The sequence below is a fragment of the Mirounga angustirostris genome, unplaced genomic scaffold (genome assembly GCF_029215605.1).
Source record: "Mirounga angustirostris isolate CCGP_5_RB_7025 unplaced genomic scaffold, mMirAng1.0.hap1 SCAF_12, whole genome shotgun sequence".
Classification (NCBI taxonomy): Eukaryota; Metazoa; Chordata; class Mammalia; order Carnivora; family Phocidae; genus Mirounga; species Mirounga angustirostris.
The window spans coordinates 36,937,207-36,964,347 of NW_026991720.1; the positions used below are offsets into that span (position 1 = coordinate 36,937,207).

Sequence of the window (27,141 nt, forward strand, 5' to 3'; positions counted from 1 at the left end):
AATGGCCCAAACCAGTCAGAGCTAGTGTTTGTTCAAAATTGGAAACTGGCTTAATTATCAGAGCAGAAGGGGGTAATAAATAGGAATGTAAGGTTTGATTCTCTTCAGATGGGAGTTATGCAAGTTGCATGTGACAGACGAGCAGACTTTTTGAGAAGTCAGCATTGGGGATGGAAGTCAAACTTCAAATTGAAAAAAGAAAAGCCTGTGGAGGAAAAATTAGAAATATGCATGCTTCACTGTGTGTGGGGAGATGAATGACCAGAGATAAGACAGGACTGAGTATTAGTTTGGACAGAATGTTAGAAGAGGCTGCGACAAGAAGCTGGGCTCTCCCCAATTTGGGGTGGCCTAGGGGTCATTCCGCTGTGGTACAGACAGCATAGATGCTGAGGCCCAGGTGTACCCTTCAGTTCTCCCGCCCTGTTTTGTGACTCTGAGTATTTAGTTCTTGGAGAGAGAAATGAGAGGGAAGAAAAGGCACAGGAAGACAACAGATTATTTTTTTCCCTTCCCTTATAGCAAAAAAAACTTTAAAAAAATGTCAGGAAACTTTTTTTTTAAGATTTTATTTATTTATTTGACAGAGAGACACAGTGAGAGAGGGAACACAAGCAGGGGGGGTGGGAGAGGGAGAAGCAGGGGGAGTGGGAGAGGGAGAAGCAGGCTTCCCGCGGAGCAGGGAGCCCGATGCGGGGCTCGATCCCAGGACCCTGGGACCATGACCTGAGTCGAAGGCAGACGCTTAACGACTGAGCCACCCAGCCGCCCCTAAATGTCAGGAAATTTAATCCTGTGTTTCAGAAATTCTCCTAAATAGCATAATTTTCATACTAACCACCTCACACTGGGAAAAGAGCACACTATATATATGTATATGTAATATGTGATATATATACACACATATATATGCATATATATGTATATATACATCCTATATATATCATCTATTTATATATATATACATATACACCAAATATTTGGTGGTAGGTTTAATATGTTTCCTTGGAAAATGGTACTTTGCTTCGTAGTGAAAATTCTTCATTTGGATCATGGGGAAAGAAAACATTGATTGTTTCTTGTTACTTCATTCCACTTTGTGACACGAAGCCCATTTTTCCCTCCTGATGCTGTTACCCCTCAGACAAGTACTGTTGAGGCAAAGCGATGTTTGGAGTGGAATCTCCTTCCTGTCCTATCTCTGCATTTTAGGAAAATCCCGCTTTGCTCCATTACTTTCCTTATCGGTCTCATTTGCTAAAGATTTCCTGTTTTATCAGCTTTTTTATCCCCCTCAGGTGGCTAAGCCTGAATCTTTCTAAGTTTAACTTGTTAATAATGATTTCCAAGAAGCTGTAATAACAATGAGTTTTTGACTTACTGTTGTAGATGTATTTTTGCCTAGGACAGACTCAGGTCCAGCCTCCAAGTTTCTGGTTAGCAATGATGATGAAAATATAATATCCCATATTTCCTTACATTTTGTAGGCTTACAAATCCCATTTTCATACATTTGTGTGATCCTCGTAACATCTCCGTAGCAAGGCCAGGTAGGTGATGTCATCCCAGGATAGCAAATGGAAGGACCCAAGACCATGTGGCTCATAAGCAGGGGAGCTAAGCCCCAGGCCTCCAGCTCTCTCTTTAACTTTGTCTCCTTTTCCTAAGTGCTGGGATGCTTTTGAAATAATTGTTTAAACTCTGTCTCTTCCCTCCTCTTGGCTGGCACTTGGCCAAAACCATAACCTTTTCTATCATCTTAAGTTGTTTTTAAAAGTACTGATAGGCTGATGCAGTAATTAGTTCAGAGTTTTATTGTTTGACCTTCAGTTATTCTTGTAGCCACTTAGGCAAATGCCTTTGCATTTGTAGCATTAAAACGAAGGTGAAGAATATGTTTGTAACTCTGGAGAATAAAACCAGTTCGTTTATTGCCACAGCAACAGTGTCTTTGAATGAATCTTAAGGTGGAATAATTCCCTCCTGATACCATTCGCTTGTTTCTTTGTTTGCCTCTCTCCTCTTCATTTTCTCTATCTCTAAAATGGGAATGGAAACACCTACATCAAGGAGATTAGAAATAATACCTAAAGAATTTAGCAAAACCCTTAACACGACGTAGTAATGCAATAAGGTTACTCTCCTTCTCCCTTGAAAATAACTTTTGCAAGGAAGAAATTCTGAATGGGTAAAGCTGTAAAGCTGGTAGCAGGTTGGGCTCTCTAGAAAGCCGACTCTGAGCTGGAGATTAGCTTGTGGGGTGTTTATCAGGGAGTGCTCTTGGGGTTCACACCTATGGAGGGGAGGGGAAAGAAGCAGGACAGGGCAGAGGGAGAAGTTGACCTGTGAGGCAGGCCCAGTGACAGCGTTGGTCCCTTGAGCTAGAGTGACCCTTCAGAGTTGTACCGAGCGGTAGCAGGAGGATGTGGCCCTCTTACTCCCATGCGGTCTGTCACCAGATGCAGGCTACCCTGGGAGGAGGGCATGACCTTGGGCCAAGCAGCTGTCTTCAGCGGAGACCATTCCAGAAGGGGGCTGGCAGCCAAGGGCCGCCTGCCCTAACGCTCCCTGCAGCTGGGAGAATAGGGCATGTGTTTCTGAAGAGGGGCCTTGGTGTTGCAGCAACCTCCCCCAGACGTGATGTTTACCTTGGGTCCAAATGGCAGTGGTTCAAGCACAATGCAGGTCTGCAGGTCTGCAGGCCCTGAGAGAACTGTCCTCCTTTTTTTTTTTTTTTTTTTTTTTTAAGATTTTATTGATTTATTTGACAGAGTGAGAGAGCATAAGCAAGGGAAGCAGTAGAAGGAGAGGGAGAAGCAGGCTTCCCGCGGAGCAGGGAGCCCGATGCGGGGCTCGATCCCAGGACCCTGGGATCTTGACCTGAGCCAAAGGCAGAGGCTTAATGACTGAGCCACCCAGGCGCCTGAGCACTGTCCTCTTACCAGTCAAGGACAGCAATACATTTTCAGGTGATCCGTGTGAAATGTCAGAAACGAATATATTTTATTCAGTGTGCTTCTGATTCCTAGTCACTCAGGCCAGAAGGAGTCATGGGACATGTCTCAAGCCTGACTGTAGTAACTGTGGTGTAGGAATGGAATCCTGCTTGCAACGTGTCTACACTTGCGCCTCTCAGGTGTGCCTGCAAGGTGTACGAGGCCTGCGAGCACGGGCTATTCCAGAACGGAGCCACATCCCAAGCTCATGGCAAGTCTGAGGATGAGAAGAAGGAGCACAGCAGTTCTTTCATTTCCTTAGTTCATTTTCAGCATCAAAGCAATATTCAGGAGCTCCCATTCCATCTCTGCCTTCACATTTCTCTTTTCTTTTCTCTCTCTTTCCTCTCCCTTCTCCCCCCTCCCCTTTTCTTTTTATTTACTTATTTGAGAGAGAGGAGAGAGAGAGAGAGCACGAGCGGAGTGGGTCGGGGGGAAGGCACAGAGAGAGAGGGAGAAGCCGACTCCCCGCCAAGCAGGGAGCCTGACTCCAGGCTCCATCCCAGGACTCTGGGATCATGACCTGAGCCGAAGGCAGATGCTGATTTCATCTGATTTTTTCCTTCAGTCTTTCTGGGCCATCTGCTTCCACAGTCCTGCTGTCATACGGATAGCCAGTCTGGAGTCCCTTGAGGTTAGGAATGACAGCTTTGCTCCTAACCTGTGGAAGGGAAAGAGAGAGGACCTGGGGAAAGACAGTTCTGTCCTGTCCTAGTGATGGTACCAATAGAAATCTCCAAGTGACTTCTGTCTGCCCTCAAGCCCTATTCTAGACAGCTATAAAGAAAGAAGAGTCTTTGATTAGACTAGTATCTTGGTTTTCCCCACCATATTGTATCTGTGCCTGCAGGAGGATTTTGTACATGTGCAGGAGAGGTGACCCCTTGTCTCTTTCCACAGTTGACCATTTCATGAAATAAAGTCCCTGGAAAGAATTTCTCATTAATCTCCTTTCCCGTTTTATGTCTCCTCCAGCTCTTATCCAGGTCCTTCAGAAATCCTACTTACTCCCCTTTTCCATCTGTGCTCCCCCTACCACCAATGACACTCAAAACTGATAAACCTCAATGTAGATACATCCGTGATAAGCCAGAGCTGAACGTACAATGTGAAATGAATGTAGACACAGGCAAGAACCACTTTTAAATGTGCTCTGAGGAAGCGTTTCTTTAGCATGCCTCCATGGTCAACACCTGCTTCATCATTGTCTTCTGTCACTGCTGTGCGTCAAGATTTTACAACTGCTCACATCAACATGTTTATTTGGTTTCTGGTGCAGTCATAGCATATTTTTTATGGCGAAAAACAGCAGTTTCATTTTTGTATTAAATAGGATTCTGTGGACTAGTCTCAGGATTTGAGGACAATAGCACCATGTTCTGTGTTGTAAATAGTCAGCTCACAAGTGACCTTTCAGACCACAACCTGTTCATGAGTCGGAGATCCTATTATTAGAAAGATGAAGCCCAAACTCTGACTTTGAGAGATGATTTTCCTTCCTTTGTGTCACAAGGGACAAAGCATTTTCATTATTTTTTTTTACATTATGTTCCATTCATCTTCGATTGTCAGCCCATAAAGGGCAAGGGGCAGCCTTTGCCAGGCTTGAATTGTGGTGAGCAGAATCACGTAAATATTACTTTGACAATGATGATGAACTTGTTATTGTCTGTGATGTAGAGCTACGTGATTGACTTAGAGTGGTTTTTTAAATCATTTTTTTCTATTTTTGCTTTTAAAAGTCATAGAACTCTGTGATTGAATTTCTCTGTAGTGCTTAAAAGTTTTAAAATGTGAATTTGTTGCTTGCATGAACAAACAGTATCACTGAAACTAAAGTATGAGTCCCTACTTCACAGAAAGATTTTGCTTTCTTTTTATCTTCTTCATAGAAAATACTTCCAAGTCTGTATGAGGATGTTTCTCACAGCCATTTAATTTCAAATAAATTGTCAATAGGTACTAAACTGATTATTATTATATAAAGGAATAAGAGGAGTGATAACAGGCAGCTATTTATGGTATGATTTTCAAGATGATTATGCTTTACATTTAACACTTTGATCTTACGTGTGTATTTTTAAAAGACCTGAATATAACTTCAGTTTATATGCATGTTTTTTAATCCAAATAATTTTCTTTATGTAATAACAAGTGGGCAGAGATGAACACAATACCGTACAGGAGTTTATATGTGCTGTTTAAAATTATACTCTCAAGGCTTGTGACTGAAACAATAGTATTGGACCTTTACATTTTCAGTTCTGTGAAGAGTTCATTCTCTGTGATCTTTTCTGTAGCTACTAAAGTTGTTTATAAGAAAACAAAAGGGAATCAAGGGATCAAGACAGTGTGTGGTCATGTTCAGGAGACCCCAGCATTACTGGGGGAAAAAATGCCCCTGGAAAGTATACACTGAAGACTTTTGTATAAAGCCATAGCTTCTTTAGAATAACTGGGGACAAAGTGGATTTTCAACTATTTGTTAAAAAGACTTGTTTCATGCAAAAATGCCAGAAGGAACTTAAAGAGATTTAGTTGGAAAGTTGTATCCACAATGGAATCTAAAAATAGCATAAAGTATATTTGATGGAAATGCAAATTGAGGTTTTGTGAAAGCCTATGTTATCTTGTGAATCTTGGCTTTGCTAAACCAGTTTGCTTAGTTTTTGATACATTACACGCTCCCACTAATAAACATGAGCCATTCCTTTTTTCAAGTATATTTGATGGAAATGCAAATTGAGGTTTTGTGAAAGCCTATGTTATCTTGTGAATCTTGGCTTTGCTAAACCAGTTTGCTTAGTTTATGATACATCGCATGCTCCCACTAATAAACATGAGCCATTCCTTTTTTCAAATCTTTTGCTCTTTTGCCTGGAACTGCCTTTCCCTTTCAACTTTCTCTTTCATAACCCGAAGCATAAATAATATAGCATTCATCCATCCACTGACAAGTTTAGTACCCTGCAAGGTGGAGTTACTTGTGTAACTCAAAGATTGAAAATGGCTTGCCATTTTAGAGGGTAAAGTTCAAAGTCATGTCTGAACCATATCTTGAAAAAGTGCAACTCTCTAATGTGATCTGCAGTTTAATACCTAACTTTTAGGTGTCCTCGGCTATAAGAGGTGACCCTAACGTTCTGTGAATCTCTAAAACCTGGATGCCATTTTTAAGTGGCTTTATTTATTCCATGTGTGTGTTCATTGTCCATTCCTGTACTCAGACACTCATATACTGGGTCTTGAAGGTGAATTAGAAATAGTTCATATTCTCAAGTAGACACAGATGAATAAAGTGGTATAATATTATGTGGTGCCTTACCCTATTTAAGATGTGGTCAGAGTACCCTGGGAGCACAGATGAAAGAATAATTGATTCCACTTGAAGCAAGGATGAGGAAAGGAAAAGGATAGCATCAGGAAATCAAAAGAGTTAACCTTGGAGCTAGAACTCAAACTAAGACTACTTGTAGTTCCCAGTGTATAAGTGGTGGGTAGGCAACTCCCCGAAAGGGAATAATATGTATAAAGGCACTGAGGGCTGCAAGAGAGAGCTTGCTGTTATTTGGGGTATGACTGAGCAGAGGCTATCTTGTCTACCTCGTTTTATAGAGGAGGCATCTGAAGCCCAGTGAGATTGAGAACTTACTAGCATGCTTTTATTTGTTTTCAAATATTATATAGCTGATGAGTAAAATCAGCATTCACCCATATAGACTGCTAGGATAAGAAATGAGATGATACACAGTTATAACCCAGACAAACTGTCATTCCAGTTTCAGCAACTCCTATGAAAGCATGAGTTTTCATAGGTAATACAGTTTGGATCTTAAAATTTTGAGTACCCTCTAAAAACAGTATTGGCAATAATAAGGAACCTGCCTCTTTAAGATTAGAGTATTTAGCAATAATGACCACACCCCTCATTCATTCCCTCAGTGATGATTTACTGAGCTCATATTGAGTACCAAGCTCTGTACTGAATTGGGTATACAATGAGGAGCTAAAACCAACACAGTCCTTAAATTTGTGGAACTTAACGGTTTATTGCAGGAGACATCATTCAAAAATGTGCACAAATGAGTGTGGTTGGGTAGTCCATGTTGTTACGAGTGCATGTAGTTGTGATGAGGGGATGTGCATCAAGGAAGGCTGCCCTAGAAGTGACTGACCACTCAGCTCATATCTGTAGGAGGAATATGGCCTCACTTGGTGAGGAGTGAAAGGAAGAGTCTTTGCAGGAAGTCAGCCATGGGCAGAGTCCAGTGTATGATGGAGTATGGTAACCAAAGTATTGACAGAAGGTCTTTGTAGCTGGAGTACAGAAAGTCAGGGTTAAGAAGGGCAGGACCTTCTAGGCTGTGGTACTGATTTCGATATCATTCTCAGAGCTCTGAGATATTTAGAAGGAGGATGACATCATCACATGTGCATTTTGAAATGGCCTTTTTAACTGTCATGTGAGAAAGGGATTGGGGAGGATACTGAGTATCTGAACATGGACCTCTTAGGAGACCATGGGAGAAGGCCAAGCAAGGCTTGGAGAGTGGTGGGAGCAGAATTGTTGAGAAAAGGTGCCTTCGGGGGATACTTCTGAGTTAAGATTGTGATGTGGTGAGGGATTGGATATGTGGATGAGGGGGCCAATGCATGACCCCTGAGTTCCTGGCCTTTCCAGTCGATGGACAGTGCTAGCATTCGATAGATTGGGAACAGTGGAGGAGGATCTGATGACCCCTGGGTTCCTGGCCTTTCCAGTTAATAGACAGTGCTAGCATTCGATAGAATTGGGAACAGTGGAGGAGGATCTGGTTTGGAGACACCTAAGGATTGTATGAGCCAAATGGCAGCATGAAATAAGAGGAAAACAATTAGCCTGATCAAGCTCTTGTCCAATACTGCACAATATATTTAATCACCTTTTAGTACAAAAGAAATAGAAATCTAATGGAAGAAATATAAAAATTATCCTGATGCTACATACAGAAACAGAAAAACACGTACAAAAACAACAAAAAAACCCCACAAAACCTTAAGCCTAAAGATGACAGAATCAAAGGTAACTAGGGGCATCATGGACATTGTGTTGAGGAAGGACGACCAGGGAGACACCTAGAAGGCCTCACAGTGGCCCTGTGGAGGGATACAGAGAAATCCACTTAGTAATAGCAGGATAAAGCAGGACTGTCAATAGAATAATACTTTAGACTAACATTTCAGAATACGTGATTGGGAGAGAGAAAATAGCTTGATTTGGTTAGAGCATGAGTTGAGATAACAGGTTCAGCTGGAGTTATGCTAAGTTTTAGGTGCTTAGACATCTGAACAGAGATACACAAGTTGCAAGTTTGTGTCAGATTCTTAGGGCACAGATCAGAACTGGAGAGAGACTTGGCAAACCACTTGTCAACAGGTGATTCTAGAAGTCTTGGAACTCTCTCCAAAGAGGAGGAATGTATATGGATAGAAAGGAAAAAGTACACTTTAAATAACTGAGGTATTTATTAAATGACTAGAATGTCCCAGAGAGTGTAGAGAGTTATTTCCAAAAGGCACCTTATTTAATCCTCTAGTACCTTTTTGCGGTTCTTTTATTGTTACCCCCATTTGCCTGATGAGGTGATGCAGATTTTGAGAGGTATCCTGACTAAAGTCACACAGCTAATAACTGGTAAGACCTTGGCTCAAACTCATGTCTCATGATGCCAAGTTTGATGCTATTGTCCTGCTCCCCAGCCTTGACCCTTCAGCATCTTGGGCATAGAATGCTGGATGACACCAACATTTAAGAACAGGGCTAAGAAAAGAAGGTCTGCAGAAGAAGGCTGGGGAGTATGAGAGACACGGTTCAAGAGAAGATAGACTCCTGAAAGTGATATGCATGTGGTCACAGTGAGGGGGATGGTGACTTCACGAGAGTGATTTCAGAGCACAATGAAGGCTGGATTGGGTGGGCTGAAGAATGAAGGGAGGAAGAGGAAATGAAGTCGATGAATGGTACTACTGTATTCAAGGAGGTGATGAGGGCTAGGAGAGAACATGCAGCCTTGGGAGTTACCAGGGCATTTATGAGTGGTCAGAGCTATATAGAGAGCTGTGTTGGGGAGTCCATGCACTTAGATCTCGAAGAGGAGCAGTGTGGAACCACTAGGCTTGTGAGCGGTCAAGGTAACTTCATGAATGTAGAAAGGCAATTCTGGGTGCAAGCTTGCTCTGTAATCAGTCTAGTGTCTGTTCAGTTGTGATCTCTTAGAAGAAGAGGTCTCTGAAAGTTATTTGAGATAATCTGTCAAGATACACAGACCTTGGATTATTTTTTGGGCGAACATCTTCTAGCACATCAATATGAGGTCATTTGGTATTTATGGTTATAGTTAGAGAATGACATCATGAATTAGTGCTTGTCTAAAATGTTCTAACTTGGTTACTGTACAGTTATTTTCATCCATCTCATGTACTGTGGGTTATGTTTTCTGTCCTGTGTTTTGATCCTTACTGTTAATTTTGTTTTGAGATTATCAAAGGGCTTTAGACCTCTCTAAAAGCCCATTATTTATTGGCATGTCCTGATTTTTGACAGATTCATGTGTTTCTTCAAGCTTTTAAAATACATTCACAACAGTAGCAATAATTTATTTTGGGGATTGGGGTTGTATCTAAACCTCACGATCTGAGACAGGATTATAAAATTCACTTCCAAAGTTTTGGTCTTTTAAAAATCGCTCGAAGCGTTTACTATCATTTTTCTTTTAATGTGAATTGCAAGTTGATTACAGTGCACTGTATTGAGCCGGAGATGTCTCTTCTTTTTTCATGTATTGAGGTGCATTTTTGTTATTTCTCCATCCTTGTCTCCTTTTTGCCTCAGGCATTACTCTCCTGGGGAGAATCATTGTGCTTCATTCTCTCTGTAACTCCTTGAGGTACCCAGAGATGACTAACCTATACACACTTTCCCTGGTATTAACATCCTAGTCCTGCCCAGCCCTGTGAAATGTTTCAGAAACCAGTCAGTCTATAACCACTAGGTAAGGCTAAATGGTGACACCCTACCCACACCCCTGGACATACACACCCTATTCCGAGAGTTAAGGCATATGGGAATTGTCATGGTGGCTGTGTGTTTAATCCTAGGGGAGGAGTCTAGTCATGACTAAATAAAATGTTACTATTGATTACTACTCAAGAAGACTGCTTTTATGCCACATACTTGGCTAAGCCCTGGGGACATATTAGCAAGTAAATAGATGCAGTCTCTTCTCTTGAGGAGCTTACAGTCTAGGAAAAAGAAATCTCCTTCAAGCAACATAATAGAAAAGTATACCAAGCTGAACAGCAAGTAGGCTATGTATTCATCATTTGTTAGTGAACACATATTTATTGAGTAACCACTGTGGGCAAGGAATCTGGATGAAGAGTGAATATAGCAGTAAGTGACAAAGGCTCATCAGGAAGTAACCTTGTCACATAGGTTATTGAGTAATACTCTTGATATTTTGTATTATTTTAGCAAATTCCATATCTTTAGAATTCATATTTATAACACTTATTTGACCTAGAAGTTGGCAAAGTATATAAACTTAAAGATTGACTCTCTTCAAAAATCTGTAAAATTTAAATATGACAGCAGGTTTTAGCTCTCAAAGTGTACTTCTTCTTCACATTTGTTTTTCCTGGTCAGTAACATATAATAGTAAGCAGTATAACTGGCTGTAACTGATACAATTATCTTCATATATTCTGTAACATGTCTTACAGTTATTGCCAGTTTTCGAGGAACTGTCCCGTATGGCCTGTCATTGGAAATTGGAGATACAGTTCAGATCCTGGAAAAGTGTGATGGTAAGTGGGCTGATGATGATTGTTTGAGGTTGTGTAACCAACCTCCTCACCACTGGATGGTTCATGATGTTTACACCTTCTGTCCTGTTGATTTCTGGGATTTTTCCAGTGTTCACAGTGAACCATTTTTGACAAAGCTCGCTTCTTGCGTATTCAGTGTTCGGCTTATGGAAAGGCATCATTTGCTGTTTTTAAGCTGATATATTTTTCCTAATATTATTTCCTTATATTCACTGGATGCCACCATAGAAAGCAGTTGAGGCTACTGTATTTGTGGGAATTCATAACTCCGTGCCAAACTAGAAGGTCTTTCTCAGAATCTCAAGGGTCTAGTAGGTCCCCCAGGACAGGAAGAAACAGAGGTCCAGGGCAGAAATGGCTTCTCCAAAGTTAGGTAACCAGATGCCTTGGGGAGGACTCCTGCCAAGGCCAACTCTGCTCTAGTCGGCAGTCTTCTTCCCTGCCACCCCCAGACTTGAACTAAAGTTATTCAATGCATGTAAAATGTTAGTGGAATATATTGTAAGAACTTTATTAATTTATGCAGCATGTAACTCATTAAATCAAATACTTAATATGTTGTCAAACGTTTCCATTCCTGTTCCACGAAACACCCTTAAGCTCTCGTATTTAAAAAGATCCCAGTTGAGGGCGCCTGGGTGGCTCAGTTGGTTAAGCGACTGCCTTCGGCTCAGGTCATGATCCTGGAGTCCCTGGATCGAATCCCGCATTGGGCTCCCTGCTCGGCAGGGAGTCTGCTTCTCCCTCTGACCCTCCTCCCTCTCATGCTCTCTGTCTCTGATTCTCTCTGTCTCAAGTAAATAAATAAAATCTTTAAAAAAAAAAAAAAAAGATCCCAGTTGAAATGACTATTTTTTTCCTCGTTGACAAGGTGACCATATTTTAAAGCCCCAAAACCACCCATTTTCCTCCTGAAATGTTGTTCTTAATAAGAACTTATAATATGATAACATTCTGTCGTGTCAAGATTCATTAAACTGTGTTCCTCCAAACAGAACTGTTATATTTACTTAGAACCTCGCATTAAATGGTGGTGATACATGGACATTTATTCTGTGTACTGTAAATGATATCTTTAAAGATATAATGAGGTCTTCCATATTATTGTCAGATGCATTTTGTCTATTTTTACTTTGTATACAGATAAATATAAAATCTGTTTTGAATTGGTGCATGAAAATGGGCTCCATAACTAATGGAAGCTGTTCTGTAACCTAAAAACCTTTGATAGAGACCTCTCTATGAGACTTTTGCAGTTCTCAAAAAGTTTTGGTTTCTGTTAAAATAATTATTTAAGAATGGATATATTTCTTGGATATGTCTTTAAGGGATCTTATTAATCCTGAGATAGTTTCTGCTCAATTCATTTTGCTTTCTTCAGACTGATTTTAAAGCTGGTAGGTATGGCATTTTACAATATATCTTATAAGGAACAAAAAAATTTAAATATATTTAATATTTATATAGATTTTTGTATAAATATAATATTTTATATAAATATTTAATATTTAAATACAATGTTCAAATATTTCTTTTTAAAAATTCAATTAATCAAAAAAGTCCAATTCAACAAAATATTTGTTACATGGTAATTTCTTACCAATAAACAAAATGGTTCTATGCTTGAAGAAACTGTAAGTTGAAAATAATACATTTATAGGGGGTATTTATTTGCTATACATTTTCATATATATACCTTATACTTGTTTTAAACTATAAAAAGATACAGTCTTCTTTCAGGATAGTGTTGTAAAATTTTGATTCAGAGTTGCTTGGAGGTTGATTCATAGGCATTCTACAGAATGAAAGTTAGGGTGAGCTCAGGTGGTAGGACATTTTGCTGATAAGAGTACCCATCACTTTTCTTGATGGATGATACCTGATTTCCCTCTTATGCTATCAGACTGATCCTAACCCTAGATGATGGGCTTAAGGATGTGCAAATTTACTCTGTGACTGTTGGCTGAGCCCTACCTATGCTTTGGTGATAGGGTCTGGGCCTTGTAGTCAGGCAAAGAGAAATTGGAAACATATTAAATCTTGTGTAGATTCTTGAATTTCCCTAAGACATAATGTAGCCTTTTATAAAATGTGGAGAAACTATGCTCACATAAATTAACTTGCCCAAAATAAAATAATCTGATAAGTAGAAAAGCCAGAATTTAAGCCCAATACTCTGATTCCAAGCCCTGTACTTCCATTATGCGTGTTTCTATTTTTCATATAAATTTCCATTACAATTTTTTAAACAGTTTATTAATAGAACACAAACTAGTAGTCACTTGAGCTATAGTCTAGCCCAATCCAACTTCCATCTTGTTCATACACAGAATATTTATTTATAGGGTAAAATTCCATCAGTAAAGGACAGATTTATTTATAATCATTTTTCTTTAAAATACTACAGTGGTTTATCAAAATAATGACCATGATTTTTTTCTCCACAGGCTGGTACAGAGGATTTGCCTTAAAAAACCCGAATGTCAAGGTAATAAAAAATATTACTCATAATCATAATTATAGGATATTTTTAAAGTTATTTTATAATTGAAATTACAGTTGGGACTCTTAGTTGAAATGCCAAATGGCAATACAGATTTTCATAATTTTGGAAATTCCTTTGAACTTGGATTATCGTTAAGACATGCTACTCAAATGATAATCTTACGTAGCTCTTGCAGTTTGTACTGAGAAGACCTTAATAAGCTCATTATATATAAACAAAATCTTTTTGAAGTGTTAGTTTAGCAGAGAGTGAAATTAAAATTCAAGCAGGGGAAATAGATATTCCAAAAGAAAAATTGAATAGAGGTATTTAATCTTGGAGTTTTCTGTGGTGTCATTTGTAAAAGAGTGGTGTAGAGAAACACGTGGATTTCAGCAGCTTAGTAAGATTCCCTTTGGGGTTTGGGCAGGTGAAACATGGGGAAGCCATATTATAAAGATCTCCCTGTTCTTACTATTCCGGACAGAAATTAAGACTCATTATCCTTTAAATGTTCATATACATCCTCAGGAATTACAGTAGGAAGTAGTATGATTTTTGTTTTACCTTTCATTTGTATATTTTATGACTTTGACACTCATCCTTACTATTTATTATCTGTGTTTGTCTACTGTATTCTAATCTCTCCAACTTTCATCCATACCTCCCACATTCTGTAATATTCTCTTGCATGTCATGTTCATTACTTGGTTTAATTCTGGCTTTATTAGGATTATAGATAAGAAACTGTATCATTGCTTATTCTCAGAATGTAATGTAAGTAGTCTAAATTCTTCTGCCTGCCTTTCTGCTTAAATATACCTTTTTCTGGATCATCCAGCTATGTTTAATACCTGTATTTCATTTATTTTTGGTCATTCTAAAGAGAGCCTGAGGAACAAAAGAATGTAGAAATTTAATTTTTTAAAATACTTTAGCCCTTGCTTAAAGTTATTTTTGGACATCTGCAAGGCACATGCAAATGTAGCTTCAGTACTTAATTATTCATTTGGAATAATTTTGAAAAAATATATTATGGCTTATTTCTGCCACTCTTCTAACCTCAAGTTCTGACTTTTTCTTATGAATTATAATTACCCTGTTTGTTAATCCTACCATATTGAGTTAAATTTTGAAGAAAAAGTATATTTTTAAACGTGTGTCTATTTACTGTTGTTGTATGTACAGAATTTGCTTATTAAATTTTATGTTATCCTTGGATCCACAATGGTAATAATGTATCCAAATGACATTTGCTTTCCTAAATATTTAATTGAATTTGTCATTTGATGATACATCAAAAATCATTCAGAGGATATTGTCATTTAATGGACAATAAAATTGATGCTAATTTTTTTTTATATTGTTTCTTTCAACTTCCCATTTAGAACAAAGGAACAATTTCCTTGTCCTATCTTTTCTCTACAATAAAAAGCTTCAAGCTAGCATGCTGTCTTTTGTTTAATTTTTGTTCCATCAGAATGCAGCCTGGTGATTAATTGCTGCTGTGTTTTCATCAAAGATTTTCCATAACACATAATATATGTATTGTCTCCCAATTCATAGTGGTATTTTTTTTTTTTAGTGTATATTTTAAAATAGACACGAGTGTTTTAGGGAGAAGGAAAGGAACAACTACCAAAACAAACAAAAATTAATGCAATATTAAAAAACTATGCAATATTTTAAAAAATTCTTCTTCAGTGTAACATGCTTTCTATTCTATGCAGAATTCCTGAAAATTTAAAATTTTTCTGTTTTATAAAGAATATGCTTTTGGGTGAGATTTAGTTTTTTTGATTATATTTATTTTCGAGAATCCCTGAATTTGTAAACTAGTGAATGGTAGGAAATAAAAGGAATGGATCCAGTGCGGTAGAGATGTTGTTTTTCCCTGTTCCTGGAACTGTCATGGTTGTATGACTGTATGTTACATGTATGACTTGTGAAAGCACCCCTGCCTTACCAGTCATCTGGCACCAAAACCTCCTGTTTTCTCCCGCAGGGTATCTTTCCTTCCAGCTACGTTCACTTGAAAAATGCCTGTGTGAAGAACAAAGGGTAAGAAATGAGTTTTATTAATGTGAGAGGATTTTCACAGAACCATTGCTTTTTTGAGAATTTGAAAGGCTTAGTAATCGTCTTGACAAATGAACTACAGGAGATCCTGCCATTGTCTGTGTGGTTTGATAAAGGTGGATTTCACTAAGACAGTTGGTGGAGAAAATGTAATACCCTACGTCTGCATGTGCTGGACTAGAGGAGAACCTAGGGCATCAGAGGTCTCTCATGGTCCACAGATCATGGAATCAGGCTAATCTTAAGCAGGAGGGAGTTGGTTCTTTTTGGTTTCCTGCTATATAGAGAAGCATGGCAGCCAAGCCATGGAGTGCTGAGTCATGTCTCAAACCCCAGGAATTTCCGAGATTTACCACTGATTATAAGCAGCCAAATCGGACTGTTTTTTCCTAATTGGGGATCGTACCGTATCCTTGTGTGACCACTTCACAAAGCCACTCTTCTATTTTAGGGAATGGCTTTTCTGTTCTTTGATTGAGCTCATTGATCACCTAAGATTTCTCATACATTTTAGAAGTTTTTCCAGTCTATTTCCAAAAGGACTTGAAGTAGCTGTCAGGATAACAGATCATTCAAATAAAATATCATAGTATAAAACAGTAGAACTTGCTTATTTAAGTGGTTATCATGAGCAGATCATTCATTATAAGTGGGTCATGGATTTGGACCCAAACGTTCGCTGCCAGTGTCACAAGGAATACGCTCTGGACCATTGAACGATTGTCATTTTATGACCGAAGAAACAATGCAGATTCAGCCATAAAAATTACATTTTACTTCAAACAGAAAAAAAATAGCAGTTTATTTGAATGACTAAAGCACATTTTAAATCATAGTAAATGAGATCATCAAACTTGAGTTTTACCAAAAAAGTTCCAAGGATGCTATTTAAATGGATGATTTTTATATCCCTTGTCTATAAAGGCAAAGTATTAATTTTAGTTCATTGAAATAACTTCTGCAGGTGGGTGAGAGTCTATGGAATAAATACCCTGAGAGTTACCTATATAGATAAAACTGTAGGAGATCCTTATACTGTATACACACACACACACACACACACGTGCTACTTTAAGCAATATTACTATCACTAGCAGTACAGTACTAATTATTTAAAATAGTAGATTAAAAACATACTGATATGAATAATTACCACTGCTACTACTGTTATTAGTAAATGTGTGTCCTTTGGGAAGGTCGTGCAGCTGCACCCCACCAAAATTAATTAAGTAGAGTTATCAGTCCTTTTGGTGTTTCTCCTACCAGGCTTACTCTGACACTGTCCAACTCCCCTCAAGTAAACCGGAGGAAACTCTAGAAAATACTTAGGCCATAGGCTCACTCTTTGTTCTGACCTTTCTGCTCTAGTGATCTGGGCTGGACAGTGTGGAAACCCCAGGGCCTCTACCCTAACCCTTACAGTGTCCACCTGGGTAGACCTGTGCAACCAGTTCTCTTTGCTGCCGTTGTCCCAAGCCCAGCCCTACCCCATTAACTCTGCAGAGCAAAGGGCCACTCAGCCCCCACCGTACACCCCGAGCAAGGGAAATAGAGGATGCTAGCAAAGATGAGGTCAAGCGTCATTCCACCCAGTGGAAGTCCTCCCTCTCACAGCAGATTGGGGTGGGTCATTATCAAAATAAGTACCTTCTTTTATTTATTTATTTTTGTCCTAGGCAGTAACTGGTGCATATCTGGTCCCCTCCTTGAGCCTGAGGAAGTTTAAATAAGGCTAAAGATGTCTCAAAATTAGGTTGTGTAAGTTTAAGACTTGGTTGGTGGTTCCCCATGTGACACAGGGCATCATGAACATTAAGTAACAGGAGAACGTTGAGGGTAGAACCCAAATTTATTTTCTTAAAAAGAAAAAAAATTTATTGGAATTGATTGAGACTCTAGATTCTAGGACCATTAACTGGAAGAAAAACTTGACCCTGAGAACATTTGAGAACACATATTACCAGATGATTGCTTTCCCAAAGAGAAACTTCTTTGGGATTTTGATGTTAACCTCTCTTATTTTAAGATCAGCAGCCTGATGGCCCACCAGGATGAAGTATAGCTCAGAATAAGTATATCTTATATACTTATACTCTAATAAAGTATATCTAAGAATAACTGAACAAAATGTAATTTCAGGGGCCACTACTTACAACTGTTTGAACGTTGACTTTGCTTTTGATATAATTAAGAGGAAACAACTGCCTCGCCAAAATCGGCGATTTTATAAAGCTTCTTGAAAATTTACATTTTGGCTGAACAAACCCCAAATCAACTTCTCACAGATTGGATTGCCTTTTTGTTCGTTCCTTGGTCTTCAGAGCATTGTCGCGCTAATGGGGGTCCTTAAATTGAATTATGGTTTATGAACAACGAGGCCACTTCTATAGTGTTTAATTGCTGCTTGAGGTCATGCCACTTTTTAAATGTTAAGTAGGTTGTTGAGTTGTCCTGGAAATTCATTGTTCCCTTCTTGACCTTACATCTGATCATTTTATAATGTCTGTCTCCAAATATTCATCATTTAAATTGCAACAGCTTCTTCAAAAGCAAAATAAAGGCACTACCATTTGAAAATGTCACACGTAGACTTAATAAAAGGTTCTGTGTGTGTCGCAGTTCATATACTACTGTTTACTCTTATTTCTAGTTTTAAATCCTACTTACACATTTTCAGCTGTGTTTAAGCTCTAGAAAGAAGGGAAATATTCACAGAGCAAGTATTTTAGCACTATGAAATGAGGAAATCATGCTCTCTTGGTGAAGATTTTAGTTCTCTTACTTGCTGTCAAGAAGACTTTACAAAAGACAATTATACACCCTTTGGATATAGCATCACAGAAGAACTACAGAGCAGTTATTAGCCTCATGCTTAGAAGTAATTTTCCCTTGATCATCTAGACAACCTGGTTCAGTGTCTAAAATGCTATTACCTTGTACATATTAGATATTGTCCTTGAAAAATACATACTCAAATGTTAAGAAAATAATTCCCATTAAATAGCTGGTAGCATTCTTTTGAGAAGTTGTAGTAATAATAGCCACTTAAGCATTTTAACCTGCACACTAACTGAAAAGAATTTGAAAAAAGAAATCCGAGATGAGGAAAAAGGTTGTTGTATGTCAAAGATAGACATGGAGGATAAAGGAAATCTGGGTTTTCTTTTTGTCCATAGCTTCATGTATCTCCTCAATATCAGGACCACTTACATACCCTAGGAGGTGTTGGTATGAATGTTCTCCAAGTATAATGTTTCATTTTTAGAGAAGAAACAGGAAGGATATATGAGCCGAATCGGAGAGAGGAATATTGCACAATGGATATTCGAACATCTGTGATCGCAAAAGCTTTTAAGTTCAATGATGCATGCTAACATTACTAATAGACTAATTGTTTTTCTTGTTGCCATTTACAAATAATAAAAATGAAGTGTTAATAAGATCAAGTGAGTGTTTAATCTGTACCTTGGTGTCTAGATACTTCTAACACGAAGTTAGTTTGGATGTTTGCAGCCATAATATCCTGATCATGGATCAAGTCTGTTACTCCCTTTGAGTCCTATGGTCGTAGTGCTTGAAAAGCAAAAGCTATCTCATAGTTTAGGCAGGCTCGGTGACCTCATGTTGCATAAAGGCTTTTGGGCTTGGGAGGTTAAATGAGTTGTTCTTTAGTGGTCACATTGTGGCTGGAGCAGAAGTCTTCTGATATTGCTGCTTCTCATCACACTTCTCAAACTTGATGTGGATGAAGTGTCTGGTCCTCTTGGTATTGTACTGCCATGGCCCACATTACATTCCTCACACGGGTCTTTAATCAGATCCTCGTTACTGTCTGCAGAACCCAAAATAACAGGCAGTTTCCTTTCCCAGTTTTGTCTTTCAGAGAAAAATGTTATCTATGATAATTGCATGTGGACTTTGTTTTTCTCTTTTAATTTCACAGACAATTTGAAATGGTTATTCCCACTGAAGACTCTGTTATAACAGAAATGACATCAACATTAAGAGACTGGGGAACCATGTGGAAACAGCTCTATGTGGTAAGTAACTTTTTAATGGCGTAATTTTTTGGATAGAGAATTGTTTTAAGAAATACTTGAACAGGAGTCAGCATCGACTAATAATTGAGCACCTGCTTTAAGGCACTAGCAGTCCTCCAGAATTCAGAGATACAGAGCCTAATAAGACATAGTCTCGTTGTAATCGGTATGTCCACTAAGCATGGGGTTTGTGAGTTCTTTTTTGAGCTGCAGGAATGTAAAAGATGATTTTTCTGGCATCTCATCAGTTAGAATGATTTACATGGAACTAGTTAGTGTCAGGCTTTCTGAGTATTTTTTTTTTTTAAGATTTTATTTATTTATTCATGAGAGACAGAGAGAGAGAGAGAAGCAGAGGGAGAAGCAGGCTCCCAAGGAGCAGGGAGCCTGATGCGGGACTCGATCCCAGGACCCTGGGATCATGACCTGAGCCGAAGGCAGACACTTAACCATCTGAGCCACCCAGGCGCCCCTTTCTGAGTATTTTTAATTTTCAAGGAGAAAGAAATTTATTTTCAGTGCAATTGGAGTATTGGTGGTATTTTATTCTAATTTTCTGTAAATGATTCAAATATACTGAAAATGATAGACTCCTTAGACCAAATGAACAAGAATATTTTAAATATACAAGAGAAAGGAATGTTTCTTAAAAAAAAAAAAGGGGGGGGTCAGGTTAATGTTTGGGGAGTATGTTTTTATGTACTTATTTACCTATTATAACAAATTATACTTATTGAGAGCTTACTATGTCGCAAACCCGGGGGAAGTACTCCATATGCAGTGTTTCATCGACTCCATACAACCACTCAAGGAAATGATGACCACGAACATCCCCAGCTTACAAATGAGGAACACGGGGCAGAGTGAGGGACTTGCTGTCGCCCACGCAGTTGGAAAATGGCTGGGCTGGGATTCTGGTGTGAATCTAGTGGCCTCACTTTGGATCTCTGAATATGCACAAATCTGGGGGTGGGGAAGTTTGGAGGAAGATGAATGGTATTTCTCCTTTTATTTTCGAAGACATTTGTAGAACAGCTTAATCATTTGAAAGGATGCGTTCAAGATACAAAGGTGTACTTAGCCTGACAAAACGATTTGAAACAGCTTGTCAAAGAGAAAATCCAAACTAGTGAAGGACATTGGCACAGAATGACAGTTTTCGTTGTCTGTTACATATGAAATGCAATAGGATATTTCACTGAGGCAAGAAAAATCTTAAAAATAAAACCCTTTTGATGTTGGATTTCTCTGACCATGCCCTCCTGGAGCTGGTGGCTTTAGGACTCACTACTAAAATCCACAAGACAGTCTTAGATGAAATGCCAGGCTGAGCTTTGCTGGAATGAGATAAATGCAAAGTCAAGATAACTGAACTCAAGGGGTCTGTGCTGAGAGGCTACAAAGCAAATGCAGATCTCCTTTTCAGATTTTTGAAAAAAAAAAATTAGGAAGAATATAAAATCCGAGTCTTATTTCACTTAAAATAACATTGTGCATAATATTGACGTGGAAATGAAACTATTGGAAATGTTCACATCATTGCATCTTAAATACCCAACAGAAGAGTTATGAAAATAATGGCAGTGTAAGTGTCATCCATTAGTTGAGCTAGAGCACCAGCACTTTGCCTTTTATGTGGCAGCTTGTGGGGAACAAAGTTGAATTTCCTCTTGATTCTGCCTTACCTAGCTATTTTTACCTGCTTTTCAGGTTGTGAACATCTCTTCTGGGGACATACTTGATTGGCTTGAAAATCTATGTGTTGTAAGCTCTAGGAGTAACTTTTCCACCTCCTGATGTCCTGAATAATGGACACAGAGAGAGAATTATTTAAAAGTTCCCCTGGATACTGACATGGTAGTCAGTTATGTTAGGGACAAATATGAAGTTGAACCTGGAGATAACAGATTTTCGACCTTGAGAATGAGGCTGCCTTGGCTGTATTGGGCCTTCTGGGTTCTCTTTTCCTCATACAGGTGTTTCGAGCCCGGTGTTTTGATTCACGTTCATCCTTGTTCTTTTCCAGTGGTTTTAAGGTGCCTGGCTTCTCCACTGGCAGATGTTTGATAAGGATAGTACTATCTTGTAAATTGTAAGCAGTTTATGAGATATACTTAGTATAAGTAGAACATTTAGCTTAGAAGCTCATGGTAAATACTTGAGAAATGCTAGTTGCTCTTTTTCATATCATTGGTAAGAGCCTAAATAATGTTCTTTAAAGTATCACTTAATAAAATACCAGTAATATAACCACAAAAAGCTTAGGAGAAATACAGCAGCCATCTTTTACTAAGTACTTCTCTGCAGGCCTTTGGCTGGCTACTTTATAACTTTCTTCCCTGGGGCTCTGCCAAATTGTTTTTATTCTCAAATCTTTAGCAGAGATAACCTATTCAGGGTCTCACACTAAATGGTAAAGCCTGAGTCTAAAGGTAGATCTGCTGCTTCAGAACCTATGCTGTTTTTGTTTTGAGGCAAATGAAAACTTACCCATCCTCCAAAACACTAATACAATTAGTTTTTTGCTATGTTTCCCATATATTGCTGTTTTATTCCAGGGGTTGAATATCAAACCCCTACCCTTTTCATTTAATGTTAAACCAAAAGCATTTTTCATATTTCTAAATAGTCTTCATAACTGTCCAGTGTTTACAGTCCGCTTTTTCAAGACTCATCATTTTATGACCAGCTCTCAGCCCAGACCCGATATGTATTACTTTCCCATCAGGAGGGCAGGTTTGCTGGTTAGGGCTACCGTATGTCAGGGTTCCTGCGTCCCCTTCCCTAAAAGGAAAGCTGACCAGCTGATTTTCATTTTTGTGAAGCATCCAGCTTCCTTCTCATCTTAGCATTCTCTTCAACTTAAGTACTAGAGGTGACATCATGAGAAAAACACAACTGCCCAAGAGCAGGGCAGATGACTTTCACACTAGGATAGTCAGTTAAACAGAGCTGACTTTCCATTTTGCTGCATAAGATTTGACTTACTTTATATCTTCCTTATGTAATTTCTTTAACTCTTGTGGACCTTTCCACTGACCACTGACCTCAAGTTTTTCTTGATCTTTCCTTATTGTTTCCTATGACTTAAATAGAATCTACCTCTCAAGATCCACAAAATGACCTCCTATAAATCAGGGTTTCCACTCCTTCTCCAGGTGCTGGGGCTACCCAAGGGAGACACAGCATCTGTGGTCAGGGGCTTACACCCAGTGGAGAACACAGACACTGAGCAGTGAATTACCAGAGTATTGCATTACAGTGTGTCTGTAGTGACTTGTATGGGAGCGTATAACATGAGTAAAGAGTGAGAGGTGATAGAAGAACAAGCTCAGTAAAGTGCTTTAAATGTCACGAGCACAATTATTTATATCTCAGAGGACCAGGGAGAATGCTTTGCTGTTCAGCCAGCACGTTTGTCTCATCTACACAGAACATTAAAACACTCCCAAGTCACCAAGTCTTGATAAAGTAGAAGACATATCATGACTTTTTAAATTAAAAAAAAAAAAAAAGTGTTCTGACCGAGCATCTTTCCCCATCACACAGAACTTTTGCTATTTCTGGCAGTTTATCACAGCAGAGGGCTCCAGATGTATGATAATCTCAATCCTTGCATATCACTGTTCATGTCCTCTACTAATACTTTAGTAGAAAGTAAAAACATAGCTTCTGGTTAAGAAAGATGAAGGGTAGATACTTAGAAATGGTTTTGCCCTCAGTGTCTCTGGGTAAGAGATACAGGCTAGCTTTTGGTAAAGACACAACATTAGTAGAAGGCTTGTTCTGGGCCAAGCACATAGCAGTAACAGTATTAGTAACAGCCTACACTTAGGTGATATTTATTCTAGGTCAGGCATTACTTTCACAGTTTTGGTATATTAACTCATCAATCTTGACAGTGACCCTATCAGGTAGTTATTATAATATCCATGCTACAGATAAGAAAATACGCACCAAGAGGTTAATAAATTGCTGAAGGTTTTTTAGCCAGTAAATGGCAAACTTGGAATGCAGATCGCTTGGTCAGGCTCCCAAGTCTGTGTTCTTCATCACTGCGCTGTCCTGCTCTCTTCACAAACATTATCTCCAATCCACAAAACAACCTTTCAGAAGGTACTGTCTGTTTCACAGATGACAGAACTCACTTGCCAAGCCTGTAAAACGAGTCAGTAGCAAAAGCAGGATTTGAAGCTGGGAGTTTAACACATCTTCCTTACATTAAGTCGCCTTGCTTGATGAATTTCACAGGAGAGTATTGAATCTACACACATATTTAACAAGTAAGAAAGAAAACAGTGTTTGTTCATAGAAGTCTGAATAGTGACCAGATAATAGCAATAGTGAATGAGTTTGAGAGCCCTCTGTGTACCCAGCTTATGATGGGAAATACAGTAAAGCATTAAGACTAACGTGCAAGAAATAATGAGAAAACAGTATTATCGTTGAATTGGCCTGAATTATGTGCAGCCACTGTTGAGAGAAGAGAAAAAAGAATGTGGGTGAGAGTTGTCAGGGAAGATTCCTGACAGAGGTGGATTCAGGTGGAGCCTTGAAGACAGAATTGGGACGGAGCTAAAGAGAGGAGGATTTGAGGTGCAAGAGGAGGCCGAGTATGTAAGCTGCAGGTGTGGAGGCGTGGTGAGGACTCTCTGCTGGGGAGTCTGAGAAGTGAAGTTAGATCCTTGGAGAGCAGTGTTGTGAGCCTGGATGAAAGCATATAGAGCAGAGGGTGTATGTGAGAGCGCGAGGGGAGAGGGAGCCGTTAACAGAGATTCTGCCCACAGAGTGGCAAGCGCATGGAGGGAAGCTGGACTTGTCCTTCCCTCTCCTGTGTGGTTCCCTCACCACTCACTCTGGGGACTGACCACCGCTTCCACATTTGTGTACTTCCCAGAGAAATGAAGGCGATCTCTTCCACCGACTGTGGCACATCATGAATGAAATCCTGGATCTGCGGCGGCAGGTGCTGGTGGGCCATCTGACCCACGACCGGATGAAGGATGTGAAGCGTCACATTACTGCCCGCCTGGACTGGGGCAATGAGTGAGTACCGTCCTCCGCAGTCGTGGGGGGGGTCCCTGGTGACAGATGCCGCATAGGTGTGAGCCAGTGCACGGTAATATCTCCAGAACACACCAGATGGGGCTTTTTCAGTTTTATCCTTGTGGCGGCTTAGGGGAAGACTATCATTGATGGAGCTGAGAACCGTATCCTCTAGGGTTGGTGAGGGCACCAGGATGTTGTTTGTTCTCTAGTGCCCTGTGAGGTCAGGTAGCGTGCACATGCTCACAGAATATGAAATGTTTACAGGGATCAACCGGATATGGCTTTTGCTCAATAGGTCTTATTTAAAAATAAGCTTTAGGTTTGGCATGTGTATTTGCTTTTGATATATATCCCTTCCGTATCATGGTAGTATGTCACCAGAGTAATCTGGAGGGAGACACTGATGCTAACACTGCCTATTAAAAGTCTTAAAACAGGTGCACCGGTGGGGCATTCATTATTGCCCCGATTCCACCTGTGTGTATGTATTGGCCCCTTTGAGGAGCTGCTTGGGAGAACTCGTAAAAAGCAGACCAAGATTTACTCTTAAATAAAACTGACTAATCTAAAATAACCGCCAAGCACTTTAGTAAATCTCATCACTTATAGCTCTGATCAAGGCTGATATTGTGCTAAGTAGGAATGTTAATATGTGGGTGAGAAATTAGAATACGCTTTGACTATGATCCTAGGCTTGTTGCAGGAAGTTAAAAGGTCCCTCAGTGTCACGGTCATGTCCTCCCTTCCTTTCCTCTTCCAAATCCCCATTGGCTATTTGGACCTTCAGAGGATCTTAGGGCTACAGAATAAAAGAAAAGCTGGCAGAAAAGGAGAAAGTGGCAGGACGTACACCACAGATAAATTCGCCTCTTATTGAATCTGGAAAAACCAATTTGAAGCTAGAGCGCTGCTTCCTCTGACCGCAGGAAGTTGCTCTCTCAGAAGCCACTTTTGATTCTGCTGAGACATAACATCTTCAGATAGGAGCACATGGACCTACTGACACATCTGAAGCCTCATGCTCACCCTGAGTACTTCTGCTATTTTGTTGAGTAAGATGCGCCATTCATCCTTTTACAGATGAGCAGTATGGTAGCCCTAAATTGTTTACCTCTACGAGACTGATTCCTGTGGGGGGGAAAAAAAAAACAACCATAGGTGTGGAATGGCAACAGGACATTGGACTAGGAATGCTGCTTTTTTAAGACATGAGGCGAATTCCTGAGCCCTTCTTGACTTCACTTTCTTCACCTGTGGAAGGAGTACATTGAACTAGAGGAGGTCCACGGGCCCTTTGGGCTCCAGGGCAGTATGAGTCCAGTAGCATTTCCTGAGGAAGAAAACGTGGCAGCCATTTGCACTGAGCCTCCAGTCTTGCTGTGTGAGATGAGGCAGGCCAGGCAGGGTGGATCTCAAGGCTGTTTGAAAGGGACCCATGCTATCTATCATGTGTTTCTTTTTCATTTTGATAAAAACTTTGAGTTTTCACTGATTTATATTGGCTCTTAGTCATTATGCTGGTCCTTGTTTAAAGACTAGTTTGTAAATAGGAAGAAAGTTGGATGAAGTAGCTTATCAAAAATAGCTTAGAAATATAGAGCAGGCAGAAAGATACTTTTTCAGTTTTAGGAAGGAAGATGATGACAGAGAGAAAAACATTAATTATGACTGAATCATGACTCATGTAAGTTCTAGCTTGTACTTTGGGCAGTTCTGTGGCTAATTTATGGTAAATTGGTAAAACACTGATGCGTGAAAATGAACAATATAATTTATATAGCTCATCCTCAAATTCATGAATTTTCTGAGGTCTCATTTGGTTTTCTTTGACCCCTTAACTTAAAAACAACTTACAGCACACAGATTGTGCATTTACTGGATTCTTGTAAGTATAAATCAGTTTTCTTATTGAATAGTGCTAAATGGAAAGCAAATTCAGATAATTCTCTTGCGTATTAAACTAGATCAGATTGTCCTGCAAAATTATCTGTCAGCATGTAGATCTCTGGATGGCCATGAATTAAGAACGTTCACTTTCAAGTTGTGTATCACACTGCTAAAGAGTAGTAAAGAGAAGCTGTCTGCGTGTGGGAAGCTTTGGGAGGAAGAGGAGGAGGAGCTATTCTTTTTGTTCCTTAACAGAGCCGTGAAAAGAAGTATTCTCACCTGGAGGTGTCACACAGAGTTAAAATAATGGTACCTGTTTCTGTTCCCCATGGAGTCCTGTGCTGTCCTTTGACTTTTCCTGCTAAGATCATACAGAAGGGAGAATCTGTTCATCCTTCTTTCCTGATGTCCCAGAGCAGTGCAGTGACTGAAATGATAAAGAACGTGCCCCTCCCCTCCCTGCTCTGGTTTCCTGTATCCTGAGCATTTTCTCCTTTCTCATTTTACCTCATTTCTTCTTCCTGATATTAAAGCACAGCCCCGATCCTGTTCTGTGAGCTAGGAAAATCTCAAACACTGGGAGAGTTATCCTAAGGATATACCTAGGAGTTAACAAAACAAAATCGAAACGGAGGAAACTCTCTTCATACACCTAGGACCCAGGAAGCCAGCAGAAGTTGAACAATTAAAGCTTTAGGAGAGAGAGAGAGAGACCTGCAAGTTAAAGGCTCCTGGGGCC

At 39.4% G+C, this 27,141-nt stretch overlaps 1 protein-coding gene across 7 annotated transcripts in view; it reads left to right on the forward strand.

The window, feature by feature from the left end:
* The window catches only part of DOCK4 (dedicator of cytokinesis 4), a 422,159-nt gene that overhangs the window by 174,382 nt on the left and 220,636 nt on the right, over positions 1–27,141 (forward strand). For all 7 annotated transcript variants that reach the window (XM_064575038.1, XM_064575039.1, XM_064575040.1 and 4 more), the window contains exons 2-6: positions 10,758–10,841; positions 13,310–13,350; positions 15,353–15,408; positions 19,370–19,466; positions 24,364–24,512. In XM_064575038.1, coding sequence (XP_064431108.1) covers positions 10,758–10,841; positions 13,310–13,350; positions 15,353–15,408; positions 19,370–19,466; positions 24,364–24,512 — 427 coding nt within the window. The remainder of the gene's footprint in view (positions 1–10,757; positions 10,842–13,309; positions 13,351–15,352; positions 15,409–19,369; positions 19,467–24,363; positions 24,513–27,141) is intronic.